Consider the following 21,618-nt stretch of genomic DNA (forward strand, 5'->3'; position numbering starts at 1 on the left):
CTTTCATCAGCCTGCAAAGCTGAAAACGATCTGCAAAGCTGCAAAAATTTGGATTAATGACCACAGCCATATGGGCTATGGATCTGGCATCTGCTTCTTCTAGTCCAGCTTGCACCTCATYTCAAACCCTGAGGACACACTGGTGCACACTGAGAAGGCAGCAAAGGAAAGCAGGAACATTGGGAGTCTATATGCTTCCCTACATGGAGGATCAGCCTTAGAAAATGTCTGCATTTTGCAAAAGAGGGTTGGCATCCAGGCATTGGGGGTGCAAAAGCAAAATGCTGATTCTAAATGACAGTGGAAAAAGAAGCCATGTCAAGTCTATACAGTCTGGCTCTCTACTCACAAGAATGAAGCAAACTGGGTTCCCTGCCCGCCACTGTGGGTCACAATCAGTTACAAAATATAAAATTTGAATGTTTGAAAAAAAAATTTTGTTGGGTTAGTCCTGTAATTCATGCTACATAATTGTAGCAGATGCAGCTTCCATCCTGATAAAACTTTTCTTCATTTCMTTAGGAAAAGAATTGTCTCTGGAGGAGACTCTCTGGCTCTGAAGATTACAAAAAAAAACCTACTCTTTCTGAGACGTTTAGATAACCAAATTGTGATGAGCAGAGATGACGGATACCTGCTTATTCAGGCAAATCAGCATCTTAAACCTACAGAACTATTTCCACAAAGCAAGCAGGATTTAGCAGCTTCTRAAAAGCACATTAAAAACCCACCAGTTTAACACAACCAAACAAGAAAATGAATAGTTTTAGGAACATACTGCATTTATTTGGTCCCACAATTCCTAACTTTGTAACAAACCCCCAGAGTTTCACTCCTTAAAGTGCTTCAAACTCCATTTATATTATTATWATTACTTTTAACATCAATGTGCATTTTTGTATAAACAACAATCCAAAGAGATTTATATTTTTACAAAATTCTTTCTATTAATGGATCAAATTGTTCTCAAGATGACCAACATTAAGGCAAATTTCCAAAATTAACACACTGGAGTTGCTCAAGTCTCTGCTGCTGTAGGTGAGAGCAGAATTTGGCCATGTAAAGTATATGCAATTATATCTTCTGCATATATCTCAAGAGGCACAATGGATTACCTTGGAAATCAGTAACATTTAAAAGGGAGTTTATCAAAGCAAAYACTTCTCGTTTGCTTTGGCACAGTYCACATCCAGAGGRTGCATCTGCTCACYGGCTGTTCAGAACGAGCAGCCTGACGCTGATCAGCAAAGGCGAAGCCGCACAGCTCCTCTTCACCTGATGTGTGGAACAGCAGTTACTACTCCGGGCACCCGTGCAAATTCACTACACCATGAACTTCTGAAATTCTCCTGGTGGAGACATGTTTGTCATTGATGTGAATATTCCGAAGACAGCCAAAAAATGAGTCTTTAACCGGAAGCCACAGGGTGTCCAGATTTGCTACAAAAAACAAGGTGGAAAAACTAAGTTAATTAAATAACAATTATTTTAAAGAACATTAGTTACTGCAAGGCTTTCAAAAGAGGATGAATGATACAGGACTATGGTGAATGGATAGATGGGACCGTTATTTTGGAAAGGGAAAAAACATGAAAAAATAAGAAGCAATAATATTACCTGGAATATTGCCAAAGTAGAGTGGCTGATACACACGTCTAGGAGAAGAGGGTTGAAGTGCAGTGGTRTAGTTACTCTGTGTGCCCACCTCCAGCTGCACAGTATTCTTCTTCTGAGAGACTGCAAAGAAGCAARTAAATAAGAACWMCTTCTCATCCCTATTRAAGARTCAKCTAGATTTGGCACTATTTTTAAATMRCATCTTTCTTGAAATGTAAAGCATAGAAAAAACAGATTTTATTTTAGTTTAGAGTCAGTCTGACAAACCAAGGTCATCTGGGGYTTAACAGAACCCACCAAAAATATCTTATGTAAAGCCCTCAATTACCACAAGACACTTAACATTGTTCTGAAGAGTATTCTCAGACTAAACAGAAGTTAAAGGATTAATAAMAATKTGGAGCTGCAGTGCTTTGTGCCCAYYGTCTCTTCAAAGTTTCAGAAGAAATGTACAATGTACCTGCAATGGTATGCCACTGTCCMTCAGACAAAGGCTTCTTAGGTGAGACTGATGTCTGGAATTCTCCAGCACCACTATTTCCAGCAGCAATGACCTGTAAAGAAATTACCTGTTAAGCTACTGTGACAAAGAACAGGAGCAACAGAGAAAGGTCAGAATTCCCCCTGCTGAATCAGGGCAATCACAGCTGAAATAGAAACAGTCTGTACCCACCTTTCCTCCTTTCATATAAATAGTCAAGTAGTTGTCTTGCTTGCCTCCAGCATGAAGGAGAACACCTGTTGAACTCCTTGGTCGAATKGTAAATACAATCCTGAAATCCAGGCCCATCAGCAAATTACCTATGGAGAATTAAACAGCGAGTAGAGGAGTGATCATAAGAGGAGATAATTTGAAAACCACGTTGAAACAAATAAGCCATAAACACATACACTTAGGACATAATTCCATATACCATAATCTCTGCACATCTTACCAATGGTGATATATCCTCCTTCATTGAAGAAATAAATCCCCGTGTCCATGGGAACATCCAGACATGGAAGTACGCCATTTTTTTGCTGAGGTGCATTCATGACTTTTCCGTTCACCTTAAAATTCCTCAGGCAACCCTTGAAACTYTTCATTGGTATATTCTGAAAGCATATTTCAAAACACACATATTAAAGCATTATGGTTTGGGTTTTTTTTGTTTTAATAAACTAAACGTTGGTTCTTTTGGACTGCTGGACTACAGAAAACCAACTGGCACTAAAGACACCTAAACCCCATCTTGATGCAGTGAAAAGGTATTCCAAAATCCTAAAAAAGTGCTTGAAACACAGTAATAGTTGATTCTGAGTTAACATGACTCTTGCTTGTAGAACAGATGCTTCCTAACGATGTGTCAAAAAGACAATGCAAGAGGAATTGTGAAATCCCAATTACCCCTTCCCTTCCTAAGTCTGTTTATTTAAATCTGATTTTATAAAATGCTCTGGATCATTAACTGTCCCATTTTTAAAATAAAACCACATGTATTTCAGATTGAAATCCAGTTCTACATCTGTAATTCCTTAATAAGAATGATTCTTTTGCTTCTCTAYTGATTATCACTTAGTCCACTGAGGTACATGTTCCACAGAAAGATGGTATTGAAAATGTGACTTTGGTCCTCTCTATTTGTAAGGAATAAAAGTGAAAACAGTACATGGTTGTCATCAGTGCCTCAGCAACATATTGAAAATATGGGTCCAGATGAAGGCTGTGTGAACAGGTGAGGAAGAAGATCTGTAATGAACCATTGCAAACACCAGTCACACATGGTGCCCATTCCGTGCTTGGAAATCATCTCCAAAGCTTTTCAGCATGGAAATTCTGCATATTAAAGACGTTCATATGTAATTAGTGCAGCACGGGGTGTGTGTGTGTGTGTGTGTGTGTGTTCAATTATTTACCTGTTTTCTCAGTGATGGCAGCCCTCCCAGGTAGATTGGTGGCTTAATGCTGATGGCAGAATTTGTTGCCAATCTTCTGTGCTGGGCCCTGAGACCATCAACAACAAGGCGGGCGTTCTTCCCATCTGTGCTGAAGACCACCTTTCCAGGGGGCAAAGATAACAGAATAAAAAATMCAAAAGCCAACAAAAGCCACTGGAGATCTTCCTTGTCTTTAAATTAGACATCATATTGYTGAAATATTAAAATTGAAAATAATATGCTGGGACTATCAGTCTCAATGAGGTCTCTCAGAGACTTACCAACTACGTGAATTTTCAGGCACAGGAATTAATTTACAATGATCAAAACTGAGTTTCTACTCTCTTAAAAATGCAATAGGCTGTGCCTGCTGTTATGCTTTCACTGTGGTTCCATACTACTTACAGTGTGCCATTGCCCATCATTGTATTTAATACTGGTTTTGACTTTGATTTGTTTTCCTCCAGAGGCAAGTGAAAAGATGAAACGTCCTTTTGAAATGTGGAGAGCCATATAAGAGTCCTCAGMGCCTTCCTCCATGAAAACTATTAATCCTCTTGACGATCGAGTCCGTACATCTACAGAAAAATGTAACCTGTAGTGGAAATAGGCATACTCATAATATAGGTCTATTTTGYAAGTTTTCTTACAAAAAGAAATTTCTTATTTCTGTGCTCCAGTGCAACTCCATTTGTGAAATGCAGAAGAATATTTGGGTGGAATCGTGGCATTATACACTGCATTTCTGAATGCAAATGAAACCTGACACATTTAGGCTTAGGAACTGGCATCAATATGCACTGAAATTGTCCCCATACCCCATTAAATCTACTCACTTCAGGCAAATGCTTAAAAAGAAAAGCCTGGACCTTCAGAACTACCTTTGGTTATGGCCCAAGACATAAGCATGAAGAAAATCCTCACACTTGGCACCCAGAGAGTCAAGCAGCTTTCACAATTAAAGTATTAGGAGGAGAACAGAGAACGTTTTTCTTACCTGTCTGTAAATAACAATGGAGAAAATGTGTAGGATATGAAACTATTTGGGATGTTTCCAAAGAGATATGCTTCACTGCTGTCATGTAACTGAGTTGGTATAGTGTGGTTTTGCACATCAGCAGCTTTCAAATAGTCAAGGTATTTTTCATTCTGTACACGTAAACAGAATTGAAACATTTACTATACATGCAYATACTCAGAAACATTTTAATCAACACATTTAAGAGTTTCCACCTGAGTCAGTCAACAGCATTCCCTAAATGACAGAAAAGCTGTTATTCTAGACAGGTGTGGGTTTAGCATAAAACTCCAACACAATGAGAACTTGCTTCAGATGTGAGATGGAAGGAAAGTAAGAACATCTGAATCTCAGAAATAATGGCTGTGGAGACAAAGCCTGGGTGTCAATATGGAGTAAAGATGACAGTAACAATAGGCTTACCTTGAGCATCTTCAGCCTGAGAGGATTTTTAAACTCCCGCAGCAGCATTGGTTCAAGGTTTTCATATTTCTGGCAAGCTCCGAGGGATACACCAGTCTTGCCAGTATTATCAACAAGATTTTGAACCTCGGGGAGCTGACCTGCCCTGTAGKGATAAAAGCAGTAAGTGCTGTGACTCAGCAGTCCTTTTCTTTAGTGYAATCGACAACAAACATATTGTAAAACCATGTTCAGCACAAAATTGATTTCCCATGACCCGATGTTAAAGTACTGGTTTTTATTTTTCAATGAAAAATGTATGTTCAATGATGGAAATAATATTTTTCCTGGTTCTGCTCATTTATTTTTGGTTACAGAAAAATTCTGATGTTTGGTTCTCGTCTTTTCTAAACAAAAGTAATTTTTGCTAAAAGMTATTTAAAAACACAAACATACGTGGCCATTGAAAAAAGAAAAAAAAATGACAGCAGCCTTAATTGGGCAAGCTTTCTGAATCAGACTACAAAACTTTGTCAATTATACGTAACCAGTTTCAGATCAAGAAAATATGGCATCATCYGGCCCTGCTTCACTCTCTCTTTAAATAAGATGTTCTAAGGAGTTTTGTCAAGGGGCAAAGCCCATCAGAATTTCATATGTAGCTTTAGTATTATAACCAAATTATCAGAAAGACTGTCAAAGCCAATTTACCATGTGTAYAAAGAATAATATTAAGTAATACTATAATTTTCTAAGTTGTATGCAACATCTATAACCAGTAAATTACAAAACACTTAACAACTACAGAAAAGCAACAAAGCTCCTTGCTTGTGGTTTTCTATGAGAAGAGAGGTAGAGTTGGGAGTAGAACCAGAACTTCTTTAATGCTGGTCATTCTCCATTCACTCCATCAGACTAGCTACAGTATTAATTCTTCATCTATTTTTGCACAAAAATTTTCCAAATTTTTTTTCTGATGGAGAGGTTAGTATACAGATTATTTCATTCATGTCTTCTAGTGCTTCAAATGAAGACAGAATTTGAGCAGCCTGATCTAGTGGAAGGTGTCCCTGCCAGTTGCAGGGGRGATGGAACTAGAGGATCTTTCAAGGTCCCTTCCAACCCAAATCATTCTGTGGTTCTAYGAAAATCAAATAAAACCGTGTTTTTTTAAAACTCTATACATGTATAAATACTCATCAAAACTTAGCTAACAYAAAGCCCCACTGGGACATGACTGACTAATGGAAGGCTTTTCTTCTAGAAAYATGTTTATGCTTCCTTTTTCTCCTAAATTTTGCCTGAAAGGTGTCTCTGATAATGAGACAAACACATGGAAAAAAGRGACAGCCTAGATCAGGCAGATGATTTCTACACATTTGCCCTCACTTGTTTGCGTGGCTGTTTTGGTTCTGTCAGTAGCTTTGCTCCTTTTATTACCTGCTTAACAATATTAATACAATTTAGCAGATCTTTCTGGATACCTGTTGGGAAATATCCAATTCACTCTGCAGAGTTCATTATTTAGCTAACAGACTACTGAACAGGTGTGATTCAGACTAAAACTCCTTTACAGCTGAACAGCAGATTTAATTATAACTGAATCCCATCTATAATGTACTCGAATGAAAGAGTATTAGAGGGCAGCAACTATGCATTCATGAAGATATCATATGTGGAAGGAAAACATTTTAGCAAAAATTAATTTTAATCTGATTAAAGAAAAGGYCAAAATGCATGAAACATAACTCTTTCAAGGCCAAATACCTTTTAATAAAGATGTTTGAGATGCAGCCTTCAAAATTATCTCCACCAAATTTTATAGGTCTGTTTGATTCCTGTGAGTTTGATGTCCTGGGAGAGTCAACTGCTTTTGACTCATCATCAACCATCAGATGTAATCTGAAATGAAGTAAATAGAAATAAGCATGACATATGAAGAAATAGGAAACTAAAAGAAATATATACATGTATAAACGAACCATTTGAGAGATGTGTTTTCTTGTTACATTGTGATTATGCTAGAGCTTCATTAGGTTACTTATGGGAATTTTTCAGTATGTGCTCATTCACTACTGTGAATTTGCTCCACTTTTCCATAATAGATAATAAGCAAGAGTTGAAGCTYATACTTCAGTCCTACAGTGAAATCCTGGTGCAACTGAAATTCATGAAAAAGCTCTCATTGCCAACTATGGGACAGGATTTAATTCTTTGTGTCAAAATGGTACAGACAGTATTAAGTTACAATCACCCAAAGTTATAACCAACCATTCGAAATTTTACATGAAAATGTTAGTTGAATTGGATTCCACAGCAATCAGTGTGGTTTAGGAACTTTACAATAAATTTTCTCTTCCAATACTTGCTTAACAGACCATTACTGAAAGAAATAGACACAGTATTTGCTTCTTCCCTGGTCCTTTGACCCCCTGTGTTACAGGGACACACATAAAGGTTATGGGAAGGGGAAGAGCTCCRAAGTCTCCAAAGCTCCAGCTAGAGAAGCAGTCAAAACTCACACAACCTTTAAAAGAAATGCATAGCAGGGTACAGSTGAAACATCGCAGGTACCAGCACCCACATTCATAGACTAAAAATCTCCTTTACCTTCATTATTTAGGTATCCTTTGCWAGAAGAGACCATTTTTAGCTACTAATCCGAAGAATGAGTCCCACAAAATTTGAATAAGAACCAGATGAAGAACTGGACTCACCTGTTTTCTGATTTTATTACTGTCACATAATGCACTGACCCATCTTCATATTTCTTTTCCAGTTTGATTTCCTTATCTCGCATCTTTGCAGTTACAGAGCCAGGACTCAGAAAGATGGAAAGAACATCAGGCTATAAAAGAATCCCACAAAATGATCAGCTACATAAATGCAGGAGCCTTTAGTTCTTGCTACTGCCATTAATGCAGTTCTCAGTGGTTGCCAGCAAGCAATGAATTTTCTTAYACTAGAACTGCATTTCTCAGACATCTAGTGCCAGATGTTATACCAGGTTCTGCATGATTAGCATAGCTTCTGTTTCAAAATACCTCTGCACTCTGAATAGCAAACATTTATTTYAAATATTTGTTATTTTTACAAAAAGCAAAGGAGTCAGTTCTCCAATTCTCAAATGCCTGGTGTGWGCTCACTTCTTAGCTCCTCTAGCCAGCCAGAATAGGGTTCTAAACTTCCCTGCTTTCTGAAGGATCATAGCCAAAACCAACCCCCTTCCTCTGCCTGTTTGGACATGGTAACATTACTTGTGGGCAGAATGCCATTTTTTCTTGAGAAAATTTCTGGCCAACTGTATCAGGCAACAGTCTTCTTACTGGGATGGTGGTGTCAGGTGCATGAACTACTCTGCAGAAGGCTTGAGCTCAGAGCTCAGTTATTTATCATACTATTTGTTGACCAAGTGAAGAAATTGCCAGAATGCATTTCTCTGGCCTATGACATGCAAGATGCCATGCTCAAATAAAGCATTTCTTACCTCAAAATACAGGATTCTGCATGAGACTTGTGACACAAACTAACATGACTGATTCAGAGATAAAACACATCGCATATGCTAAGYTGAATGTGTTTCATACCCGTAGATTGTAATTTAAGAGTGTTCCAGTYGAAGCTCTGGTCTGAAAGCCAAGGCCAACTTGGAAATCCTTGGGAAATGGGAAATCTGCTGCACTCAGGCTCAGTGTTCCGTCCTTGGAGAAAGCTGCAGATCTCACAAGCTAAATGGGAGAAAATAATGCCTTCAGTGATTTTCCTTTTAATCAGAAGAAATGGCAATATGAGACAACAGCTGCCCCATTCAACATAATTGTGATCAGCTCCAGTCAAAACTAAACACAAGGCAAACTTCAAAACCCATTATTTCAGTACAGAGCTGGTTTCACCAGCATAAACTATGGTCTGAGAAACTAAAGAGAGAGGAGGCTTGCTGAGAATAATGAGCTGTTCATCTCTAGCTACTCTGGCTTTGAAAGTTTTCACATTTGGGTACACAAAACTGCAGCTGAAGGAATAGTTTGTAACTATGAAGCTGTGCAGACRAGCTACATAACTGAAACTTTGTGAGTCATAGGACACCTTTTAATACATGAGAAGTTGTATAGAGAATGAAGATTAGATCCTCTGCAAAGASAGTCTGTGAAGAAATTGCTCTGTGAAAGGTTTAGATGCCACAAGGGAAAGGAAATAAGCACAAACTTTCAGTGGAATACCCTAATAAAAAGGGCAAATGGGATCATGCACCGTGTGAGCAGTAAGTAGATGCAGAAGAAGCATAGTTTTCATCTCTCCATGCATCACTGGTTAAGCCAGCAGTGAAATGTCACATTGTCACATTTTAAAAAGAACATGGCAAAAACCAAGATTGCACAGAAAATAATTACAGAACAATCAGATGAGTGCAGTCTCACAATGAGAGACTTTGATGGAAATAGTCTGTTAAGATCTTTCAAGAAAAAAGGCTGAAAAGTCACTTAATTAGGAAACATAAAAACCTTGGCAAAAGGAAAGRAAAGAGTAATATTAACCATTCCAGCCTAATCGATAACAGCAACTGGAAGCCAACAAGCTTACATGGTAATACGAATACTCAGTTGCAAACAGTATTAAAATAGGGAGTGMGCTATGTGCTGTAACAACCTGTCACATTAGGGGTGGTGTCTCCTTTATTTCCATATCCTCTTACCCAATCCAGGTTCTTTTATTGCTATCACATTAACCAAATATAATTTTTCACCTAAGTAAAACATAATGGTCCAGAATTTATARATAAACCACACTCTGTGAACTCCASCAGAGGKTTTTGAGGAAATTTATTAGTTACCTTCCAGTCATCTGAACATTTCTTGCTGACACCAAAAGCCTTATCAAAAACAACAGATGCAGTGGCTGGGTTTTTCACATTCTTCATGCAGCCCCGGAATGGAGGTGTGGATATATTAAAGCTGGTTTCAGGGAGTGGAAGGAAAAAGAGTTCAGTAGCCTGGCATTTCAAAGCACACACCACTATAGTGACCTATAAATGCTGACAATATAAGAAACAGAAAAACAGAATGACAGCAATCTTTCTTATGTACACACACCTCATGCTGAGCAAACCAAATCTTCAGATGCACTCCAGCAAAGATCTCTCCATTAGCCAAAAATCACAGATCATGATAATGTGTTATACATTAGATAGCTGACACAGAGCGTGAAAAAAATTGTGTAAGGAAAGAGTTTAGATGGAGYTTCCCAACAAAGTATGTTACAGTCTTATTATAGTTACTCACCGTTCCCGTAGAAAAGATGGAATTCCACCGAGGTAGTACTCAGTGAAACGGAAGACACTTGCGTTGGCTTTAATATCAGGACTGACGTACACAATGTTGTTTCTTCGGTCAAGCACCAAATTAATCTGAAATACATGAATAATTAGAATCACTTCATTTGGCAGAAACAAAAATTATTTAGCTGATTAGAAGCACCCCACAGTGCAGAACACAGTGGTGATGTTTTTCCCCCTCCTCTTGTTTACAAGTGACTTGAATCAAGAATAACTGCAGTAGTCCAAAGATACCCTGCAAGCTTTGGGGATTTAGTCAAAGCAAATACCTAGGGAAATAGTTCAACTATCCAAATACAAGGTGAGATTTTATTTTCATCTGAAAAATTGCCCTAAAAACATTCCTCACCTAAGATTCAGGTATTTTTCTGTATTTGCTGCTGAAGCTGCTGCCTCATACAAAAACCAAGTCAGTCAGCTGGCTGGAGGTAACTTTACCCAGCAGAGCATAAAGATTCCTTGTAGCAGACACTGCAGCTTACACTATTTAGTTGGAAATATATTAAGGGGAAAAGAGAGTACTAACCAACAAGGATTTAAAAGGTTTTTAATGATGTCTTTATGATTTCACTCTGGCAGTGCTACAAAAGAGCTGGAGAGAAACTAAGGAGACAAGCAACAACCAAGACTGCGAAAGAGTAATGTCTATAAAAGATCAGCCCACCATGAAGAAATGAACTGCAAGGTGGTGAAAACACTGATCTAAGTATGACACTAATATCAATAATTGCAGTGTACACAGCTATCTTTATGTAAAGCATTGCTCTGACAGAGCAATTCTTTCTTTGGTGGTTTTACTGTTAAAACTGCACTATTCACACTAAAGCAGGACAAGAGAAAGAATAATTTTCACATGTCCAAATTAATCCCCAGTGACTTGATTCCCGCACACAAAAGGAAAACTCCACAACTGAACTTTACAACTGGACATTTTCAGTTAATGTGTATTTTTACAAATAATGATCCCTTGATTCTTAAAATTACATACCTGTTTATATGTTCCATCATTTACAGTTTTTTTGGTTTTTACTTCTTTGGGAGCTTCGGAGTCAAGTTTGTATCTAAAAACTGTATGACCATCTTTAATGAGCACACTGATGAACTGATCCTGCAATAAAAAAAAACAACACAAATAAACTATCCAAAACTAAACCATATGACACTAAACATACAGCAGAATCTACTAATTTACCACAAAGATGAAAGTAACACTCTAAAGACATTTCCTTACAATTATTACTAAATCTAACATGTCCTTTAATAAGCAAGATTTTTAAGATGTTCTTCAACCACAGAACAGCCAGAAGCATTCCACACATTACCTCATTTGCTGCAAAAAACACGATGCCTTCATCTGCAGTTGTCTCAATAGTCTGCTCGTACCGTAGTCGTTGGGCACTTCCTTCTTTTGCTGTGAGACTGGCATAACCAGTGCCCTCRAAATAGCTTTGGTCAGTCTCTTCTTTATACCTGTAATAATTCAATGTCACAGGTGTGAATATATGAGAGCAAAAACTTCTACCACATGSACTTACAGCCATTGAAATTTTAAAAATGCTTAAGTTAAAGCATTTGGTAAAGGGCCAAATTCTGATCTAATCCAAGCAGAAGGAAAAACTTCCACTGGCTTCTCCCAGATTCACATATGGTCTTTAGAGAGAAAATCATTAATGACTGACTCCTTTGAACTTAATGCAATATTTGCTTTATAAAATAGCCGAACACATTTGTCCAGAAATTGTGTCTGGGTTTTATAACACTTAAATTTAAAYAGACTGAGGTTGTCATAGATGTGAATCATGTAATCACTGAGGATTTTCTCTAAAAAATGTAGTAATGATCAAGAGTTAGAAAATATAACCAGTTTAGCTACAGTGGTTATTCCTCTGGATGAGAAAAGAATTCATAATGATAAAACCACAGAACTGYGAAACACTTCTGTGTTTATATCATACCTTCTGCAGGGTTGCACTTCAGTGGTGTTGAGATTAAAAGTCCTCTTGAAGTTGTAAAGGCTGATAATACGCTCATTTAGGCTGTTAAGTTCAATGCAGCCTTCATAATGAGGATAGTCGAGATTACGTGGAGGCTGCAAAACAGTGTCATTAAAACCATTTCAACATTAGCTGACAAAATCTTACATTGCTATCTAACTGGTAAGATTTACTGTAAATATTATTATGACAGAGAATATGATATTCTAAATATATAGGAAAGATACTATATGCTTGTATATAATATCCAAACTGTCTGATACCACCCTAGGTGTACTGCAGCACAATTTAAAGCGGAGTCACATGGATTGGGAAGAGTACTTAGCAGGGCAGGATAGGTTTCATACTTTCCTGAGCAAATAAAGTATCATCGTGCTTCCTTCTTTGAGTTTTAGCACGTTACAAGCCAGGCAGACTCTGTAGGAAGCAGAATCTCCTTGCATCCCATCTATTCCTACTGTTGTGGATAAGTTTTTATACATGCCTTGTAAGACTGCTAGTTCCAATCTTACAAGAACAACGGGATGATTAACACAAAATCTCTTTAAAACATTAAAGAGAACACTTTGTACCCTGAAATCTGGTGGGTATCCTCCAACATAAAAGACAACAGTGCTGGGATCAAGATTGAGAAGAGTGTCACTGTCTCCACTGCTTGTACTCCTAGGGCTTTGATWATCTGGAGAGACTGATGTTGCTGCTTTGATGTACCTCAGCTTTGCATACTGGTAAATCCTGAAACCAAAACAGACACAGAATATCACATCACATCACACTAATAAAGATGTTATTAGCAGGCTTTCGAGAAGATTGTTGTGCACTGCGGATCTTATACCTTTCAAATGTAACTTGATCCATAACAGCTTCCTCACTTTTGCTTTGAGTCACCAGAGACTGCACTCTTATTTCTCCATCTCCATCTCCCAGGTTATAGACACAAGTAAGGTATCCATCTTTCACAGCCATACCAATGTAGTCCTTGGAAGCCTAAAAATAGCAAAGCAAATAGTAATTAATAAATGATTAATTTTAATGAAGGTAAAATACAGCAGCACTTCCTCAGAGAAATCATCATGCTGTGCATGAGTCACAAGAAATCCACCCACCTAATGATGAGAATTAAATTGATCAGTTCTGGGAAGAAAAATTGTAATCATATGTGTTGCATTGATTCAACAAATATAGTTATAAATTAATTGAAAAGTCATGTGTGGTTTTTATTTTTGTAACAATAATATCTAAAATATTTTCCACACTTGTAACATCTCCCAGCTAAAGTTATGAAAACATGACACCTTTACTAAAAATTAGACACAACATCTGCGAAATAAAAAAGATGTTCAGAACAACATTTTGTGAAGGACAATGGTTCCAAAGGTCAAGTAACTGAGGTAAATGAGAGCAGTAATTTCCCCCCAAAAATTATATTTTATTTCTTCATGATACTGTACTTCAGAAGTAACAATTAAAATGCTTTCAACATGGTGTCCTGGCTAGTTACTCAGGGGATAAAAAGATGAAATCCAGTGTTGAACAAATACCTTTAAACAGCTTTCTGTGTARGYATGAGGCTCACTACAGATACAGCTKYTGTCAAATAACAACAYTAGGAACTGCATGCAGGAAATTTTAAAAATGTTTGATGCTGATTGAACAAACTTGAATGCACAAACAGGTCTGCATTATTCTGCATATTCAGAAGACAAAAAAAAATTAAGAGCTGAGGGGCTGAATTTCAGAACTGAAATTATCACTTTTTTTTAACCAGAGAAACTAAGAGTGACTTCTATTGTGAAAAGAGTCAAAGCTCTAAGGCAGGACTTGGGCTGAGTTTGTGCACTGCTGCAGAAACTRACAGTTCTGATAAGACTGTGTGATGATATCCATGATGGAGAAGTAACTTCCAAAGGAGCAAAACAGCAAAGCATCAAAGGACAAGGAGTCAGCCTCTTTTTATTACTTTGCCAGTAAAGGAATGAAYAAAACACTTTCACCAGCACTTAAAWGCAATCGTAAAGAAATAGGCCAAGAGTAACTACAAACTTCAGTCAGAACARACTGCTTCCCACTCCTCTATCAAAACATGATGTCTGTTCTAAAAATCAGATTAAATATCAAAATACACCTACATCTTTGTCACCCAGGTACAGGACAAACCTATTTGCCCTCTGGCGAGYGTCTGGTCTTTGCTGAGGACTTTGGATAAATAAGGAAAGTGAAGTATAGCCTTTGAGATCTTCAAGGTTGCTCGGAGGTCGAACCTCTACACCKGAGCTGCCATTGAACCTCATAGGAATAGCAACCTGTTAAAAACAAAATTCAGTATGTTACAATAAAATGTTGCTACTACTCCTATTTCACTGGTATGTTTAACTGCAAAGTAACCCAKTACACATCCCAGTCATGTTTCAGCCATCTATTACTACAGATTTGGACTCTGATCCTACTAAACAAWATAATTAGGAAACAGACTGGATAATGCAGTAGTCTGTATTATCAATACTTAACACAGCACTTTTTTATTCCAGACATCAATTAATCAACCCTTACTGTGCCTCTGTCAAGTAACTGTTGCCTTCAATACATGGACAGGGGAGGATGTGCCCTGCAACTCTAAAGAGCAAGTCTATGAATTATTTAGATGTCTACAAACACATCCTGATGCTTCACTTGGCTGGACTTGACTGTCTGTTGGGAATTACAATGCACCTCTGGTATTGTAAAGACACATCCTATTACAGCTAAATACACCATGATCACTGACTCCTCTTATTCACTGTAACTCCAGGCTATTTGTGAYGATCTCAGGGATGATTCTTAAGGAMCTGAGACCACACTGTCACTTCAGCAACTACAGCAGATGCTTAAATGAGAAAGGGCAGTCTAATACAGTGCCAGTAGCCAAGTTCTAACACCTTGGAGCAGCTGGAGTCATGAGAGCACAGGGCTGCCCAAATTTTCTGGCAGTGTCAGCTTTCAATTGGCCAAGCATGGGTARAGAGCCCTGTCTCTAAGGTGCAGAGCCAGCTCTGCTGCCAAAGCCACCACAATGTACTTTGGAAAGCAAGAGGCTGCTGTACAAATAAGTATTGCAGAGACGCCCTGGGAAAAAAATGTAATGGGAAAAAGATGAAGCTACTGCATCCAGAAATTTATATGTATAAATTATTATACTTCCCATCATCACAGTTACTTCAATTGCTGGGTGGTGCTGTTGAATTAAATTTATGTGTAGTCTTTCACACCCATTTTCCCCCAAAATAATTTAGAAAGAGAAAGATKAACAAAAATACTATTGGTAGCCAAACCACTGAGGTCAAGCATGATTGTACTGCTCAGGACAGACCTTATTTGCAGCATCTCTTGCTTGCTGAATCAGCTCTCTTATGCGATTTATGTTCTCAGAGATGTTGCTTAGTGGCATCAGCTGTTGGTTGATACTCTTGATCTTGCTGAACAGATCTGGAAGYTGGTTTGTCAAATTTTTTACTGCAATGAAAGAAAAAYRAATCATTGATGCTAGAAARGAGGATGAAAACAAGAYGCAAAATTGCAGTATCACTACACAATTATCAGAAAAGCAGTGGGCAGGGTGATGACAGAACTGTTTTCACTGGTCCTACAATATTAGGAAGCTCTAACTAGAACTAGCAGTGGATACAGAGGTTATTGTATTCCTGACCTTTTTGGCCAAAGACATTTGTAAAGCRGTCAGAATTATTGCTTCCAAAAATGTTTTTGATAAAGGTCCAGAAAAAAAATTAAATAGAACAGCAATGTGGTCTCTAACATTATTATCCAGTGACTGATGATGCTACAGAAGAATGAGGATAAAGAACAGCATTCCCTGTGCAGCATCTCCTGCTGCCACTTTCAGAGWGTGAATACTGGGGTAGGCAGACTGCAGGCCTGACTGAGTAGGGCATGAATTATACCCTTGTGTCAAGGTTTCTAGACAGCACAATTTAGTAGTGAGTCTTACAGTATCTGGCCATGTTTATTTCAGGAGAATAGAAAATACTATGAGAATTTCAACTATCACTGTAACAGGAAACAATTTCTCATCTCCTGTGATTGCAAAAAGCCAAAACCAACACCAAAAAACCCACCCTGAAAGTATTTGCATACCGCAACCCTATGATGCAGAAGGCAAAAAAAAGTGAAATTCAGACCTTTTGTTTCTCTAAATATAACTTATGAACCAGACTTGTAACTGCATGGATGACTTAAAACTCTGCAATAACATGCAGGACTAGCTCTTGTATTTAAACTATTTAAAATGTTTTAATCTCACTTTATCAGATAAAGTGGCTGGAAAGATGTAAAATGAAGTTATTTGGGAMTGTGATTGTCCCTAATTTTGTATTCAGCACAGGCTCTATGCAATCCTTTTCACTTRATTTCAGCTAACAGACATCTAGCCTAAGCTAATCATCTGTGTCCCTTCTCCAGTCAATGTAGTGGAAAATCACATAATCACAGAGAAGCTGAGGTTGGAAGGAACCTCTGGAGGTCATCTTGTCCAACTCCTGTGTTCAAGTAGGGCCACCTAGAGCCAGTTGTCCAGAATTGTGTCTAGGAAGCTTCTGAATATTTCCAAGGGCAGAGRYTACAMCTCTCCGGGCAACCTGTGCCAGCGCACAGTCACCCTCACGGTAAAATAAGAATTTTCTGATGTTCCGAGAGAACCTCCTGTGTTTCAACCTTTTAGCCCAAGAGCACMTTGCTGGCTCATCTTCAGCTTGGTGCCCACCAGGACCCCCAGGTCCTTTTTTTCAGCTTGGCTACCTTTTCAAAGGTTTCTTTCCAGCTTAGCCACCACTCAGCATACACTGGTACATGGGTTTATTTCTCSTCAGGTGYAGGATTTCTCCTTGYTGGACTTCATGAAGTTCCTGGCAGTCTATTTCCACAGCCTGTTGAGGTTTGTCTGGATGGCAGCACAACCCTCTGGTGTGTCAGGCACTCCTTCCAGTTTAGTGKCAGGAGAAAATGTGCTGAGGGCACACTCTGCCCTATTATCCTGATGGTTAAGGAAGATGCTAAACGGATCACACCAGTACTGACCCCTAGAGTCCTGCTTGTCACTAGCGCCGAAGTCCTTAGAGCCCAGTCATGGTACCAGCTTTTAATGCATACCAAAGAATGACCTGAGCWACTTTCTGCTGTGCCTGTCCCTTTCTACTGGCAATAAAGGAAGCTCAGAATACTTAGGGTACATGCCTAGCTTTGGAATGAATAAATCTTCTGCTGCAAAGCTGGCTATGTTCATCTAACACTGATTTGGTAGATCCTATACAGCACCTGCAATACCTGAATTGTTTGCCTCCATCAGTGCTTTATTGAAGCTGGCACTCTGTGTGCTTCCATAGTTACTCTTGATTTTTTCCACTTCTGCTTCAATTGGGACCAGTTCAGCCATCACACTATCCGTGACAGTGTTGGCTTTTTCTGCCATGTTCCTTGCACTGGTGATGATGCTGTCGATGTCATCTGAAACACACAGAAATGAACGTGCAGATTCTTATGGTAACAGATGAAAGGGGCAGGCCTGAAGTGATCACTAATTAACAAACCTCTGTTTATCCCGTTGAGATTGTTTCGAGCAGTGACAAGATCAATTTGCAGTGCATTTTTCTTTCCATCAGCGACATCAAGTCTTTGCTTTAGGTCTTCGAGGTTTGGACCAATAGCTGCAGAACAGTGAAAGTCCCATGTGAATATTAAACAAAAAATACCATTTTTCTGTTGGACAGGTGGTGYTGCAGCACTTCTCTATACTCTTACACAGCTCATGCTACCACTGAGTATTGCATCCACTGCAACATAGGGCAAAGGATTTGCTGGASAGTAGTGAAATGTGTATAGCATAGCAGAAGCAAAAAATCTACTTTCTCTCCTTTTTGCCATTGCAAATAACCATCACAAAAYGTCCCACTGTGATGGAACCAGCTTATTTTGTGTAAACAAGTGCTGCAGGCTTTGCTGAACTGCGAAAATGTATGGTTCAATGAAAGCTTCTCATGAAGTGTGAAAATTTCTACTACCACTTTCTTTCTTAGTACCTTGCAATTTCCTTTTAGTCTCCTGTGCTTGATCCATGAGTGCACTGCTCTCAGTTTTCAATGCTGCAGCTTTTCTTGATAGGTCTTCTCTCTTCACAGTCTGATAACAGAATGGTACTGTAAGATTGCTTGATAATTACATTAACATTTAAAGAGTAAAAGAGAGAGCCCAATCCAATTTAAAGAACCCCCAACTCTGCAAGGGCAGAGATCTCATGTGAACAACATAACCTTTAGGAACAATTATCAAGGGTAATTTAAGCATACCACAATCTCAGTCTTCAGCAAACTTAAGAAGGATTTTTAGGAGGAAACTGGTAGAATACAGCTGTTAGGTGTTATGCCTCTGTCGAAGAGCTTGTGCGTATTAGCAGCACAAAGTAGAAGAGAATTCATGAAATCACCTGCATTGATTAGCAGGCTTGCCTTAAAAGATCTCTTTATTTTGCACTGAAAGCAACAGTCATTATTCATGTGCCACCAGAAAGGCAGTAACTGCCCTGGTTAGTGCTGAGCCAAGACTAATTCACTGAGGTGAAGAACAGCAGCTCATACAAAGGTCACAGAAAAATAAAGCATGCCAAGCACATGATTTTGGGGCCTCTCTAACAGCTAAAGAAAATACAAATCTGGTTGTAACAAGTTTGCCATCACTTGGCCGTTTACTGACACTTACCGATAAAGCTGAGTCAGCTGCTTTCCCAGCTTGCTCGGCTGCTTCCTCGGCTGCCTTGATGGCACCAATGATGTTGTCATAGGCAGTAGAAGCTTCCACGGCACAGCCTACCAACTCGCCCTTCTTGGCACTGTTCTTTATTCTGCAGGAAACAGGGTGAAAAATGCAGCCTTCTGCAAAGACTGAGATGTATTGCCAACAGATCTGAACTCACTATTTTCTAAGTAACAYCATACAGAAAACGTTTTTCATTAGATCTGTAGCTTCATTCTGCAGAAATATCAAACTTGGAGGCAGACCAACATGGAAAGACTCTTCAGAAGACAGGGTAAGTTCAGGTGAATGGAAAAACACAGCTGCGGCACTCCAAAGCAGCCTTTAAATGATTAAGATAGAGAGAATTCACCAAATCATGTGGTCACTAATAAGGAACCTCAATCACAGCCCTCCAAAACACTTTAATAAAGAGGAATTCAGAGAACTGAACTGTAGATTTCAGATCATCTCTAGCTGCTCCAGGATCCTGATGAAGCACAAGATGGAGCAACTACAAGATCTTTTGTGTTTTCTCCAAGAAGCAGCACAACAGCTCTGGAGTCAGAAAAAACAGACAAAATCTCTTCTCTCTGTGAACACTACAACTGTCCAGTATTAGTTGCATTGTATTTGTGAGAACAGTGTCTTCTTAATTGAAAAAAGTCACACTGAAAACTAATAAAAAAATTAATGAAAATGTGGGGTTTTAACCAAAAATTTTCCAGCTGTGTTAGGAATTTTGGACTTTAACTTTTTGAGGCTTTCTAGTTGGTGTAGTGACAAAATGCAAACAATTTGCACAGAGAAAAATAAATTAGGATTTCTTTTTTTTTCTTTTTTTTCTGCTGTACGAAATAAGTCCTCCAAAACCTCTCCCAAAATTCCAATGTAAAGTACAAATAACAGAGAGAGAAACTGGATTCCTGTCAAGTTTATCATATTTTTGCCTTTCTAGAAGATTCCTTAAAGAATGAGAAAACTAAAGGAGGTCTTTTCCTCCGCAGTGCTAAGCAGGTGTCTGAAGACTGCCAAGATAGCATTTATTCAAATTATTTGCCTCAACTCTTTGATATCATAAAAGCATCCCTGAGTATGAGTACCTGAAATAAATGTACAAAAAAATGTACTAAACATGTTCCCACCCTGTACATGAAGACTTCCTCTTGTTRGTAAGATGTAAATGAAGTGTTAGTACAGTAGCACAGAACAGTATTATGGGAGTTTGCACTTCTTGGGGGAAAAATCAGGAAAAATACAGGAAGACCTGATTTTTGGAGAAAAAAAAGAAAACTTCTGTACATAATGAAGAAGCAGAAAAAGACCTACCTAATTTCTCTCTAGCTTTGGAAATGGCTAGTAAAGCAGGTTAAGTTATAGACAGACCATTACAACCACTGATGTTCTGTACAAAAATTACTCCTTTACAGGAATAGCAACATACTCTTCCATTTGTTTTGCCTCATCTTGCAAATATTTGGCATGTTCCTCAGCCCTCACCACCAGAGGTTCTTTGCTTGCTGATGAGAGATTTGCCACTTTTTCATTCATATCCTTCCTTGCTCCATCCAGCTGAGCAGCCAGGCTTTCATATTCCTATGGTTTTAGAAAGAAAAAAATCTATTTGTATTTGTAAGTGTTTGATTTTGTCCACATCTACTTCTTCAACTTACTCTGYAGGTTACTAGAAACAACTAACAGTCATTACATCATGCTTCCAGACCCCTTACATAAAAACTGAGTCAGAGTAAAGACCCTTCTAACCCGGTATCCTGCCTCTGACAATGACAAAAAGCAATTAGCTAGAAAGAAATACAAGAATAGCACAATGGCAGAGGGTATTTCTCACAGATGYTCTCCCTGATTCTGATATCCACAGCTCAGTGCCTTCCTCAGACACATTGCAGCCCTCAACGAGCTTCTCTTACAGAAACCTGCACAGGCAGGCTCCTTTTGCACCCAGGATGGTCTGTGAGATCCTTTCTTTCTTGTAACACTCAGATAAGCCTTATCTCCAACAAGATATTGGGGTTTTTAACCCTCTCTTAAAGTGGTTAACTTTACCTCTTTGCTCTTTTGTAATAACCCAAATGCACTGTGAGCTTGTGTCAGGGAAGACCGGGCAGAGTTCAGAATATTCAAGACACCATTCTGTTGTACATTTGTCTCCTCAATACGTTTCTGAGGAAAAATGRAAAGTTGAAAAACATGTGATTAAGTTAAGAAAAGGGGCAGGAAAAAATGTATCTTGAAACCAAAAAAAAAACCAAAAACCAAAACAACAAACTCAAACCTAATTTAACTGACAGTAGGATTTACCATGAGTACTGTCATACTTTTTTCTTAAAATGTGGAATCTGTGCACTTATTTCAACAAAATCACAATTAAAAGAATGTGTCCTGCACCACACACTTATTCCTTGGACTATTTTACCAGCTCTAGAATCAAACACTGCTCAGTAATAACAGCTGTTCTTTGTCCTCATGAGACACCAGAAGCAGTTCTGTAGAACATTAATYCCAAATAATTCAACAGTATTGCACACATTTTCCCTTGCATCTTT

General features: G+C 38.4%; 1 protein-coding gene across 1 annotated transcript in view; it reads right to left on the reverse strand.

Annotated features, from left to right (window-relative positions):
• Positions 1-289: 289 nt before the first annotated feature.
• LAMA3 (laminin subunit alpha 3) overlaps positions 290-21,618 on the reverse strand; it is a 103,738-nt gene continuing 82,409 nt past the window's right edge. The window contains exons 50-76 of the mRNA XM_057367257.1: positions 21,119-21,235; positions 20,499-20,650; positions 19,022-19,163; positions 18,346-18,445; positions 17,857-17,973; positions 17,594-17,773; positions 15,627-15,769; positions 14,410-14,583; positions 13,116-13,267; positions 12,853-13,015; positions 12,242-12,375; positions 11,609-11,756; positions 11,275-11,394; positions 10,234-10,358; positions 9,786-9,906; positions 8,542-8,682; positions 7,672-7,802; positions 6,722-6,856; positions 4,976-5,120; positions 4,532-4,683; positions 3,940-4,129; positions 3,514-3,654; positions 2,553-2,712; positions 2,291-2,418; positions 2,078-2,171; positions 1,618-1,737; positions 290-1,440 (exon numbers count right to left, since the gene is read on the reverse strand). Of these exons, the coding sequence (XP_057223240.1) occupies positions 1,298-1,440; positions 1,618-1,737; positions 2,078-2,171; positions 2,291-2,418; positions 2,553-2,712; positions 3,514-3,654; positions 3,940-4,129; positions 4,532-4,683; positions 4,976-5,120; positions 6,722-6,856; positions 7,672-7,802; positions 8,542-8,682; positions 9,786-9,906; positions 10,234-10,358; positions 11,275-11,394; positions 11,609-11,756; positions 12,242-12,375; positions 12,853-13,015; positions 13,116-13,267; positions 14,410-14,583; positions 15,627-15,769; positions 17,594-17,773; positions 17,857-17,973; positions 18,346-18,445; positions 19,022-19,163; positions 20,499-20,650; positions 21,119-21,235 (3,768 nt within the window). The 3' untranslated portion in view covers positions 290-1,297. The remainder of the gene's footprint in view (positions 1,441-1,617; positions 1,738-2,077; positions 2,172-2,290; positions 2,419-2,552; positions 2,713-3,513; positions 3,655-3,939; positions 4,130-4,531; positions 4,684-4,975; positions 5,121-6,721; positions 6,857-7,671; positions 7,803-8,541; positions 8,683-9,785; positions 9,907-10,233; positions 10,359-11,274; positions 11,395-11,608; positions 11,757-12,241; positions 12,376-12,852; positions 13,016-13,115; positions 13,268-14,409; positions 14,584-15,626; positions 15,770-17,593; positions 17,774-17,856; positions 17,974-18,345; positions 18,446-19,021; positions 19,164-20,498; positions 20,651-21,118; positions 21,236-21,618) is intronic.

This window comes from Malurus melanocephalus, unplaced genomic scaffold (assembly GCF_030028575.1).
Source record: "Malurus melanocephalus ecotype Western Australia unplaced genomic scaffold, MMel_1.1 scaffold_76, whole genome shotgun sequence".
NCBI lineage: Eukaryota > Metazoa > Chordata > Aves > Passeriformes > Maluridae > Malurus > Malurus melanocephalus.